Here is a 13,252-nt window from a genome sequence, read left to right as displayed (position 1 = left end):
TACTCTGAATTCTGCCTACTATTCCATATGAAACATGATACAGTCAGAGATTTCTTTGGCAGACATAATCACATGCATCAATATGTCAGACTCAAAGCAATTTTTCCCTTAAACTTGCCTGCCTAAAGGTATCTTATCAAAAATGTCCATTTTTGTCAGGAAACTATTTCTATATTTTTTTTCACTTATATCAAAGGGCTTCTAGTAGCCACAATGACACATTTCATGTGTATCATTTAAAAGCTCTGTGTATAATTTTTTTATCACCTTGGAAATAATACTTCATTTATTCTACCAAGTTTGAAAAAGAACAATTTTTGAATAATAACTATATCTTATTGGTCAGCAAATGATGTGTAATGACATAGTTGAAGCATAAATTTAAGCTAAGAGTTAAAATATTTAACAAGTTTTTAAGTGTAAATATAGTTCAAGAATATTTTGGGAAATTGGGACATGGAACCAAAGATTAGTAATCAGATTGATCAATGAGCTATTCAAATAATAGAAGTCCTATATACTTAACACATCAGAATTTCAGTCTGGGTTATGGCTACCAACAAGCAAATATGCTGTCCAGTACAAATATACAAATAACAAAAAAAATTAGAAATAAATAAATGATTTTATAACTGTTCAATGATTTATTTTGACAGCATGTTAAAAGAATTTGTCAAATTAGATATTGAGCAATATTGTTCCACAAACCACCACCAATGATTTTGAGTACCATGAAAGTAAATACTAATACTTTAAATTTTCAGTTATGGTCATCTCAAATTTACTAAATGAGTTTAGCATGATTTCTTCATAGTTATTTTAGTGGGCATTTATGGGTTCCATAAAATTTGAATTATGTGGCATAAAGGAAACCATCCTTTCTAATCAGGAGGAAATGAGATGTTATCACAGCATGCCTTGGCATTCGCTATTCCCACGGCTCCACTCCAGGTACTTTTCACTGGGTGGATTTGGCGGGTGGACTGCGTTGGCCAGCCATCCGGTGTCCCTCAGACAACGGCATGATTGGGAAGCCATATGGTGCAATGCTGTAAACTATATTAAATTTTGAGTCATAGTTTGGCCAGCTTTGTTCTCATAACTAAGATTCAGAATCATATCCGTGAAAATGTTTATACATTTGGTGCTCACAGTGTAACTAAGCTCACATCTTTTTCTCCTTTCCTGTTTGCAGATATAAAATTGTGTTCGAGTTTAAACTTAAAGGCACTAGTTGAGAGGGGTGACAATTTAGGGGTGACAAAAAAAAACAAACAAAAAAAAGAAAGAAACCAGAGAGGGGTGACAATTTAGGTTCACTCTACACTTACCTTTGAAGAAGCAGTCTTCATTGTGAACGATGGTAATCTTTTGTTTCTTCAGGCAGGCAGCTCTGTGCACTTCACAGTGGTTTTCATAGAACTCTCCATCGGATCCACACACGGGTTTGTAGTGCCGTTTGCAAAGGTTCATGCAGGCACATTCTGGTTGCCCCGTCTCTCTGCTGATAACACAGTGCCTTCCCAAACCACAGTATTTATTTTCACAGGACCCCAAAGGGCCATTCTGAATATGGAATCCTGAGGATAAAGAATAGAAAATGATTGGGATTCATATGCCCAAATAATACATTCCTGTTAAAGTTTCAAGGGAAAACACTTGTCTAAGGGAAATATAGTATAATCAGGGTTCGGTTGCACTCAGTGGAGAAAGGATTTAGAACCAGCAGATGAACTTTTTCAGAATACTTTCCACATTCTTCCCTCCCTCCCCTTCTCTCTCCTTGGGCTTTCTTCTTTCTCCCCAACCAGTAGTGTGTTCCTTAGAACAAGGTCTCTATAGTCAAGCTGCTTGAGTTCAAGTACTGGCTCTACCACTTACTAGCTTTACATGCTTGGAAAAAATTACTTCTCTGTGCCAAACTGTCTATCTGTAAAAAGAGGATCCAGGGCTGTCCAAACTTTTGGTGCATCTGCGCTACGCTGGAAGAAAAAGAGTTGTCTCGGGCCACACATTAAATAAAAGCAATGCCTAAAGGCTGAAAAGTATACTCAGAGACCTATCATTTGCTTAGGCTTGGAAGAGCCTTATATTTTAGGAAAGATATAAGATGATTAAAACAATATTTTATAAGGTAAAAAGGTAACATTCGAGACTCCAAGTTATGTGAATTTTAGAGGAAAAATATTTTTTGAGGAAAACTAATGAAAGCCTCCTAATAGAAGTAAGGGTAGATCCGGGATTATTATTTTTTAATTATTAGGATTTTTAACAGGTGGGAATTGATTGGAAAAGGAAGAGAGTGTGAAGACAAGAGAGCAATATTCTATGTCCCATAAAGCTCGACACGTCTGTCATTTTTATAATACCCTTACAAGGTGTTTTAGAGCGATAATTTCCTAATTTGTTAAGGCAATTCTTCTAATTGTTCCAACACAGGAAAGCTAGCAAAACCTGACATATCTCTTCTTAAAGAGTTTATTTTTAAATAATTACTTACCATATACATTTTTTAATTATTAAAAGGCAGCACCAATATAGTAGGTAGTTAGCTCTTTGAGTAGCAGCTCTCAAATGGAGAAGAGTAAGAAAACATTGCCAAACCAAGTTTCTCCTTTTAATAATAACCACCATTTGTGTATACTGACTAAAGCATTTTCCTGAGCATTTTTCTGCTCTGGTGTTTATAACAATCATTTGAAATAAATTCTATTTGTTTCCTGTTTTACAAATAATGAAGAAACTAGCTAAAAATGGATACTTGCAATGTCCCAGGTAACATAATTGTAAGTGATAGTTCCAGGCTTCAGACTCATGTTTGGTTGAGCAATTAACCATTACATTATTCTGCCTGAGTTTTGTTCCCATTAATTTGTATAATTCTGGTGGAATATACAGGGAATAGGTACTATAGAAGATTGACAATGTAAAATTTGAGCTTAGTAGATAGTATAGGAACCTGAATGTGGAAACCATCTACATGAAATAATAGACAAAGATATGAGTGAATATGTTGTAAGAAAAACAAGTATATGCAGAAAGGAACATTGTAAATATTGCAATGTGGCTTTTGGAAAAGTTTTCCAAGGTGACCAGGAGTATTATCACCCTTAGTCATAAGAGAACTAGTAACTTTAAAAAGTCTCGTTTGCTCACTAGTGGTTAGGAACATTGGACCTGGAATCCTAAAGCCTTGGTTTAAAACCTAGCTTCATCAGTAACTTGTTGTCTCATCTTGGAAGTTTTCTCAGTTTCTCTTGCTTTAGTTTTCTCATCTGTAAAATGTAGATGGTAATAGAACTGGTCTCAAATAGTTATTGTAAATTTATGCATGTAAAGCCCTTATAATAGTATATGCCAGATAATAACTGCAACATTAATGACAGCTATTAACATAGATATTGTGTTTGCTGTTGTTATTTTATTTCATTCTAATAAACAATAAAAAAGTAGGCAATATTCAAAGGAGTTATAATCCAAAATTCACGTGCTATTTGATACACACTGAAACAGTATTCAATGTGATGCCCCAAGGTTAGCCCACGAACTCTCCTTAACCCTTAATGTTTCAGCAGTATGGTACAATGTCGATGATACTTTATAGAAAATAATCATTATGCATAAAATGTTCTTAAACAAAAGGCATACAGCTGTTTAACTTTGGAGCTCATGACCACATTTCTTCTATTGTACAAAATTTTCAGTCCACATTGTCAACTTATTGAGTAACGAAAGTGACACCTCTTCCTGTTCTTCCTTGATTCTGTTTAGCACAAGAGCTCCAATCTGGCATGGCGTTTGTGAGAGGTCAGTGAAGAGAAGAATGAGGACATCGAGGTAGCAGGGACAGAAGCCTTAGAGACTAATTATTCCTCTCAATTTTGATACCTAAAGAATTTTTGTTTCCGATTTATTCTCTGTTCTTGGGTACACAGCATCAGTGTTGCAGAACTCTCTGCCTTTCTTCAACAAGGAACGTGCAACAAGGTCCACCATCCCATGATGTCTTTCTGAAAAAGGAAATTCTATTCTGCTCCGTAACTATCTGATTACCAATGACTGTCTGGGGCCCTGAATGTATGTCTGTTACCAAAATTCTGACAGACATCTAGGGCTGCACAGTCAGAGCCATCCATCTCTCTATCGCCAGAAAGAGGTAACTAAAAGTTGAACTGTCCACGGAACTCTTCTACACAAGATGAGGACTTTTTTCAAGCTTCCGGGTATCACATTCTGCCTCATTTGCACATAACTTTGTTGCTTCTGACTTTCAGTCTTTTTTACTCTATATTTGTTTCCTTATATTCAACTTTTACCCAATTACACCCAATTAACAAATTCTCTACCTATGTTTTACACTAGTCCTAGTGGTAATCAATAGGATAAATCTAAACAAACTTCACAGATAGTCTGATGAGAAATGGATAGACTGAAAGACCCTCTCTTGCACCTTAAGAAAAAGAAATAAACTGAAACAGAAATTATCTTCACCCAATACACAGCCTCTCTTAATGAAATATAGATTGAAAGTTCTTGATAGTTGTTACTTTGGGACATTTCAGAAATTAAGAAAGCAATAAAGAATATTTACTTATATTTTACACTCATGTAATATACATAATCTACATAAGTGTGTATGTCTATTATAGTGAACATGTACACTAGTGTACTTGTATTTTACTAAGTGCATTTCTGCTTTATTCTCACAAATTGAACACATGAAGATCATTTGCTCCCTGCTAAAACATTTCAAAACTACTAAAAAGAAATTGTTTTAAAATATTTATACAAGGATGAGGAGAACTGGAGAAAAGAAAACAAAATATCAGAAGTTTGAAAACATGTGGCTAAGTGGAAACTGGCTTGACAGCCCTCAAAATTCAGTAGGCAACCTCACAATTTTGAAACTCTATTTGCCACACAGGTTCCTCAAAAAGTGCATAAACTGGCAATACCAAGTACTTAAGAACATGAGAGTGATGGTGATTTTAACGCAGAGGCAAATACTGAAAACTGAGAAGTTGTTAAATTACGAGATCCCTTCCACTGCACAGCTCTGAGAAGGTGGAGGTTCACTCACGCAGACGCAAACCACCTGAGAGCTGCGAAGACTGAAGGCTGAAGGCCTGCGGAGCGGTGCCTTCCAGCCCAGCAGCCACAGGACCAGCTGACAGTCACAGGCACAGCCTTCAGGCAGGTGACTCAAACTCTACTCCAGGGGGGGTCTGTAACCTGGTATTGGGAGTTCCCCAAAAGTGACGCACCCGGGCCACCCATAGTGAAGCTTACGATTGGAAATATAACCTAGGGTTCAACTCTTCAATGTTCCTCTTCTTAACAAAACACCGAAAGCCAGCATTAACTGGATGTCTAGGTAAACTCTTTAGGATGGAAAATAGTACAATAAATGAGTAGATAAAACCAACGTAAAATGAGAGTATTAAAAATAAAAAAACAGTAATTATATCCTCATAGAAATACAAACTAAGTTAATCCCTGAAATAAGAATAAGAAGAACATTTATACAAAACTAAAAGGGACTACTGGAAATTAAAAACCTGACAGTTAAATGAAAACTTTAAGAGGAAGTCTGGACAATGAAGTTAAGAAAATCTTACAGAAAATAAGTAAATAGAAAAAATGATAATTATCAGAAGGAACATATAAAAATACATGGATATCACTTTCATAACTCCAAAGTCCAAATAATAGAAGGTCCAGATGGAGAGGAAAGAAAAACAGATGGCAGGAAATAATTAATAAAATTGTTAAAATATTTCCCAGGATTAAAGGATATGAATTACCAAATTCAGAGAGTTTACCCAGTGCCCAGTAAAATGAATTAGAATAGACTTAGACTATGGCATATTGTGAAATGTTATATATTGAAAAAAAGAGAATTTTCTACACGTTTCCAAAAAGGAAAACAAAATATTCACACAAAATAGACTAAGAATCATAACTCTCGATAACAGAGCAAGCAAGACAGCAGAAAGCAGCACAGGATTGTGAAGGGTAAGTACCGTATGCTGCTGAGGCCCCTGTGTCTGCTCTCCCCTCCAGGTTCTGATGCTGAGGACGGGTCTCTCTCAAAAAGTAAGTTTTGACTTACTTTTGAGAGCTGGAGGTATGGAATCGTTCACTTGGGAGCAAAAAATGAAAAGACCCCTCTCTGTGCCCATATGCCTGCTGTATTGTACTCCTGGTTCATACTACAGTCCTGCCGGTTGTCCTGCCTATCCCAAATATCCTGGTCTCTAATATGGTGACTCTTCTGGAATCATCTTCCCTTTCTACCAACATATGCAGTTTCACTGTCTAACTCCTGCTCATCTTATCAGTTTCATGGTGTATGTCTTCTCATCTAAGACACCTTCACTTGCAGCCTTCCCTTCTACCCTTCCTTCACTACTTCACTACAAAAGTATATTCTACCATCACCAGCACTCCTCAGCTGTGACACACTTTTGTGAAACTTTGTGCTTTTTTCTCCATAACAGCTAAACAAAATTGTTGTATAAGACTACTTGTTTGAACATTTGTTTAATATCTGTGTCTTAATAATTTGGGTTCTAAAAAAGCAAAGATATCATTGGTTTATTCAACAACGGTATATCCTCAGGACCTAGCAGAGGCCCCGGTGAATTTTAATAAGTGAATAAGTGAATGTCTGATACAATAGTTGATGTTGTACGCCAGAAACACAGTAAGAAAAGTGCATTATCAAATTGTATATACTGTTAAATTAAATAAATTAATATGTATATAATTTCAAAGCAATGTAATATCATATTTGTGTGTATATATCTATAGATAGATAGATAGAAAGATAGATATATACAGATAGATATTCAGCAAAAATGATTCTATAAAATTTCCATAGTATAACTCTAGCCCCAACCAATCAGTAGAGGCCACAACCCAACTCCTTTAGCCAACATGACTAACGATTTTTCGCCTATGTGACCCATCTCCTGAAAGCTATCAGGGAGCCAGTCTTTAAGCACTGGCTACCTGTGATTCCAGGTGGGCGCCATTTCCTCAGTTAATAAACCCTGACTCTCTTTGCTGCAAATTACATTCTTGTTTGACTGGGTATTGATGCGTGCAGGCAAGTGGACCCCTTTGGTCCCATAATAGCAATGGATGGATATGCAATGTTTCACAAAGGCCTTCATGTAAGAATGTGCACATCTTGACTATAGCTAATTTAATTAATAGAGAGGACCCCACCCCCAACCCAAATTCTTTTTAGAACTATCTTTACCTCTCATTTGTAGTTGAAACTGAGAGACGACTAGAAGGCATCTATATGTGGTTGAGGAATTCTAACACTTAGAATTGGAGAATGTGGGCTAGTCAGTGCTTCTGCACTGCTTTCTACTGAGGGAATGGACAGCATGATAGAAAATACTGTCCGGGTATCTAATGAGTCTGTGGATCCTGGTTCCCATCCTACCTGAAAATTAAGTATAGGAATAGCTCTACATCATGCCTTTAGTTGGTTTCCTGAGACAATCTCACTTCTAAATTTGCATGTTATTACTCGAAACACCTTGGGTTGATATCTATTCTTGCAAATATAATTATAAATAAATAGAAATTACATTGATGTAACTGTGAAAAAAACAACTTTTGATGTCATACTTTAGATATAAGTATCAATCCTTGAGATCAGCAGACCAACAGGAATATGGGACATAGGTGAAGACAAATGGTTGATGCACTGCTGCATAATACACATAATGGATGTGGAATTACAGGGCACACACAAGAATGCTTGAGGATTAATGCACTTCCTTTTAGCCTTTCTGGATAAGCAATTTTATGTCACAAAGCCACACATGCTAATTTCTATTGCTCTACTTATGTGGTTGCTCAGCCATGCTCTACATTGTTTTAAAAATTTACCTGCAAAAGTTCACAAAAGATATCACATTTGTAATTTAGGCTCTACTGAAAAATTGAAATTCCCGTACTTAACCAGAGAAAAAGCTATTTTATTTTTTAAACTATAGATGACAAGCATGTTAAAACATTTTAGCACAGGTGTCACATATTTATATACATATATGGATAAATATGCAGAAATGACTGTTCTTGTACCAGGGTGCAGCCAAGAGGGGAGCCCCAAATAGGGATTTGAAATGGGGTCCAGAACTCAAGGAGAACTGTTTTGCATAGCAACAGCTTTGCAGCTAACCTCTGGTGTTGTCATTTAACACATCTATAACTTTTAACTGATTGTATAGATATGTTAAATAGCTGTGGCCATGCTCTGAGCCAGGGGAATGGAAGTAACTTCCCTGCCAAGACAACTGGGGGACAGGTCCCCCAAGTTACAGCGCCTGCATGGGAAGTTGGAGAAGAAGACTGGCTCCATGGCATGGGGCCACCCTGCCCAGACTCACAATGGCAGCTCAGTCAAGCCAGAAGGATAGGAGAGTGCTGGCAGGTGTAGCCAATTGTGGGAGGAGTCAGAAATGGGGCTGCAGAGGAAGATTGGCACAGGGATTTAAACCCAGACTCGGCAGCCATTGGGGGAGAACCACGTCGTTTTGGCTGAGTGGAGACTTCCACAGATCATTGTGCAGAAAGGATCATGCAGCCATGGCAATAGAAAGGAGAGCCATGTGGCTTTGCCAGAGTGGGGACCCCTGCAGCTTTAGAGGGGGGAACCACCACCCGGCTTTAGCAGAGATCCCAGAGACACAGCTGATGGTTCTGGGAACCAAGTGAGGCCTCCCAGCTGAGATGGATTACTGGGAAGAACTGGAGGCTGCCTGAGCCACGTACTTCTATTTCTTTCCTGAGATAAGGTACCCCAGGCTGGACAAAGGGGGGAAGGAAGGACTCTGTGTGTTTGTGGGTGTTTTAAGGGACTTTGGGATTTTGATGAAGTCATTAGGTAACTACTTTAAGTCTGTACAGCATTAAATAAACATTTCCTTTCCTTTTCATGAATCTCTGGTGTTGAGAGACGTCTTTCCTATAAGGCGGCAGACATAACAAACCTGGGGGGTTCCTTCTGGTAATAGTACATTGCCTTTGGCCCCCTTTTGTTCTGTAACATTCAGACCAGTATTTTTGCACTTATTTTACTCAAAATTAATTATCAACATTATTAATATGCAATATGTATTTTATTTCCACATTGAATTTATTATAAATAGCTAATAATAATTATGGCTGACAACAAGATTATATTTCAAGCAATTCTTTCAAGAAAAAACAGAAAATCATTCATGTTAAAATGTTCCCTGAACTCCCCTTGCCAAGCCTTACCTTGTTCTCTTAGTTAAGAACGAGTGTTTGTGCTTGTTGGCCTTCCTGTGGGGCATGGCCACCGTAGTTAATGATGAAAGCATAGAGAGTGGTGGGAAAGAAGACAGAAAAGCTTCTGACCAAGGTTTGTGGGAAACATTTGCACAAAGAAAATCCTGTGGGTGTGAGTAGTTGCCAGACAATTTGAGGACAGATAGAATGGATTTGGGAGGTGTCAGTGTAGATTATGAATAGAGAGGGCATTAGTCACACTGTTACGACCTGTACCTAAGAGAAACCACACTCAAGCTAGCTTATACCTCACAGAATATCTGTCTGGCTTTGTAACTCAAAACCCAGGGATGATTCTGGCTTTAGGCTTGGCTCTTTTCAGGTACCCTTCTATGCCATTATGAATTTTCCTCTTTTTTTGTCTTTTTCTCAAACTATTTCTTTATTGTTGGCTTTATTGTTTTCTGCAGTAGTCTTTCGACCCAGCAGCAAGGATGATTTCAGATTACTCTAGATTTACATTTTATCTCAAAAAGGAGATACCATCCTCTGAAATCTCAGCCTGTTCAAAATGTTTCCAGCTGGCTATGATTGGATCATGTGCCCATCCCTGGATTAGTCAGTGCATCTAGAATAAAAGGGTTCATAAAAGGGTTTGACTGATAAGTCAGGAGTGGTGGCACGCACTTCTCATTCTTTATAGTAGAGTCTGTTCAGGTTGCTAAGTAGCTTCATCAGACTGATTAAAGCAATTTCTAAATGTAAGTATCATCAGACAGAAAATTAAAGTATCACATTGTCTTTTAATGGTCTTCAGAGACAGAAGGAAGAAAGAGAATCTCTTTAATTACTTATTCCTGTTTAACTCTGGTAATTTACAAAGACTGAGCCATGTGGTTTCTCACTCCGAGGCTGTTCATGTTACTTATATAACATAAAGACAATACTGAGCTGGACAAAGAATGAGCATGGTGACACAATAACATCTCTTGTGAGATTTGGGATAGGAATTGGAGAAATGAGAATGAAGGAATAAAATGTTTTTTGGTTTTTTAAGAAAGCAGGAATTACTTTCCAGTCTCACCCAGTATTAGTTTTCTGATATATTTGGAGATATGATACATTTAGATATGAATATTCTGATTTATATATTTACCTTGTTTTGAGATAGAATTTTATACCAGTAAATGTATAGAAATCTCAACTACTTAGTTTTGACAATCTTACATGCTTGACATAAACATTACTCATATCATGATATATGATATTTCCATTACCACATCAAGTTTACTTCCAGACTTTCCTGTCAATTTCCAAGCTCATCTCCCCATGTCAGACAAAGACAAACCAATCTGATGTCTGTCCAACACAGCTATTACCCATAACATTCTTTGGGGGCCCAAAGGAAGTATTTTAATTTAGTTTAATCAGAAAGGGAAAGTAAACTTCAGGGCAAAGAAAATATTATATAATATTTGTCATTATTATACAAAAAGAGTCACAAAGTATAATTTTGTGTGTGTGTTTGTGTGCCCATACGGGACGTAGCTACTTATAGCAAATGTGTGTAAGGCTCACAGAGACAGAATGGAACCCTGACTTCCGTCACCATGGAAAAGCTGCGTTTTCTTTGCACCTCATGTCAATGAAATCAATCTTACAGTATATATTCTTTTGTTTGTAGTGTTTCATTCAACATAATTTTTCTGGGATGATACACTTTATTATGTATAATATACTATCTGTTCTTCCATTTTCAATGCTGAGTAGTATTCCCTTATATAAATATATCAATATCTGCTCAGCCATTCACCTATAGATAGTTACTTGAGTTGTTTCCTGTTTGGGGCTTTTATGACAAGGTTATAATTTACACTTATGGATAAACATTTTTGTGGGAATATGTTTTCACTTCTTAATACATATTTAGTGGAATTTTATTGTCATAAATTTGTATTTAATTTTATAAAATACTACCAAACTACTCAAAGTGGCTTATTGCATTACACTTTCACACACGAGTTCCACCATCTGCTACATATTTATTAAATCGTGATATTGCCATCGTTCTTGCTTTTAGTCAGTGTAATGGGTATAGGGTGGTACATCACTTAGTTATTTTAATTTGCCAGATAAATGATGAAGAATATCTTTTAATGTACTTATAAGGCATTCATATTCTTATTTTTCAAAGTTTCTGCTTAAGTCTGTGGACCATATTATTGGGTCATAGTATCATTTTACACTGATTTTTAGAAATTCATTATATACTCCTTTGGCTAACATGTTATGCATGCATGTTTGCATGTGTGCAAGTGTGTGTGTCTCATAAGGGCTGTGGTCCAACATCCGGTAAGAGTCTGGGAAGCCTTAGACAAATTCTTCTCCAGACTTTCCTCTCCGGTCACCATTTTTAGTCTGCAGTGCTTCAGACTCTGAGAAGACACAATGTGCCGAAGAGGCACGTTTCCAAAGCATCTGTCACACAGCGTGTAGCAGTCATGACTAATATTTTCCATGGTTGAGAATCTTTACCAGTAAGGAGTTTACCTTAACTCTTCTGCTCTCCCCTCCACGTGCAGCAGCCACAACCTTTGAGTTACTGAAGACCCAGAATGTCTTGGTTGGGCTTCTCTCGATCTTCCTGCCTTCAGCCTCCGATAGGCTCCAAGTGACTCAGGAAAGTTCTCTCTAGCCACTCTTCTGATCTTTCACATTTTGCCTACAACTCCTACTCTCAGTGAATACTTCAGAAAGAGTTGGCAGGTAGGTGAACACTTGATTGGTGGTTGGGGCCCTTCAGGATTCTAAACCATCACACCAGACCATTGTTAGTGTTATTACTATTATTATTACTACTCTATTTTAATTTTGGTATGTTTCTCCTTACCCTGTTCCCTAGTGAATTCCTCCTTTCCTCATCTACCCCACCAGGGATAAAAGCAGACATAGTTCTCTTCTCTCCTAGGAGATGCTAAACCTCCTAGGAGAGGTTTAGTTTACTAGGATTTCTGAAGGCATCCTCATATCTCTGATGGGTTTTTAAAACTATGATTTTGTCAGTTCTCTTGCTTTTTATTATTATTAGCATAGAAATAATATTATCTTGCAATGTCCTTTCTCTAATGGAGAAACAGAAGTCTGTAATGCTTAATGCTAAATGTGTACTAACTAGTTCTGAGTTGATGGTGTATCTTCAAAATTAACTTAGTCATTAATATTTACATTATTATAACTGTTAGATACATTGGGAATAATAGTGTAACAATTCAAAGTCAAATGCCATAATGTGTTAATAACTATAACTGTTCACTAAAATATTTCATTGTTCATTTTGGGGCAAAATTATTAAAACATAGTTTGAGGTTTTAAATTTATCTAGTTTGGATCTATAAATTTCATATATTATTGCATTCTTATGTGGGGATGCTGTTTCATTTTTAAAATAAAATTATGTATTTTAGGAAGGAAGGGACAGTAGGGGGAAGGGTTTTCAGGAACTACTATAATGGGCACATAGACAAAACCAAGTGGGAGGGTGGAAGCAAGGGAGGGAGGTGGGATTGGCTGGGGTGCAGGGGATGGGTGAGGGGAAAAGACAGACAACTGTAATTGAACAACAATAAAGTAATAAAAAAATTATGTATTTTCCAAAATAATATCAGTGGGAAAATAATTACTTTCATAGAAATGTCTTAATTAACATAATTCCCAACTCCATTGTATAAATAAAGATTTAGATCTTTCTACAACTAAAATCACTATTTAGTTGAAATATATAGCCTTCAATCTATTAGATGCTCACTCATTGAAGGTAATAAAAATATAAGCCTTTTGATAGAACATTAAATTAAAAATAATCTCGGGAAAAGCACACCTTTACAGAAATATACCTTGACAAATAACTAAAGGTGTTTAAGAGCTGAAAATGGCAAATAAGGATCATCCTTTTTAATGTGTCACCATTTGTCACACT

At 36.7% G+C, this 13,252-nt stretch overlaps 1 protein-coding gene across 5 annotated transcripts in view; it reads right to left on the bottom strand.

Annotated features, from left to right (window-relative positions):
* Nucleotides 1-13,252, bottom strand: part of FSTL5 (follistatin like 5) — a 546,524-nt gene that overhangs the window by 364,682 nt on the left and 168,590 nt on the right. For all 5 annotated transcript variants that reach the window (XM_028519771.2, XM_028519772.2, XM_036031946.1 and 2 more), the window contains one exon: nt 1,332-1,580. In XM_028519771.2, coding sequence (XP_028375572.1) covers nt 1,332-1,580 — 249 coding nt within the window. The remainder of the gene's footprint in view (nt 1-1,331; nt 1,581-13,252) is intronic.

The sequence above is a fragment of the Phyllostomus discolor genome, chromosome 8 (assembly GCF_004126475.2).
Source record: "Phyllostomus discolor isolate MPI-MPIP mPhyDis1 chromosome 8, mPhyDis1.pri.v3, whole genome shotgun sequence".
Classification (NCBI taxonomy): Eukaryota; Metazoa; Chordata; class Mammalia; order Chiroptera; family Phyllostomidae; genus Phyllostomus; species Phyllostomus discolor.
The sequence above is the reverse complement of the archived record's forward strand: the minus strand, read 5'-3'. Positions and strand labels throughout refer to the sequence as shown.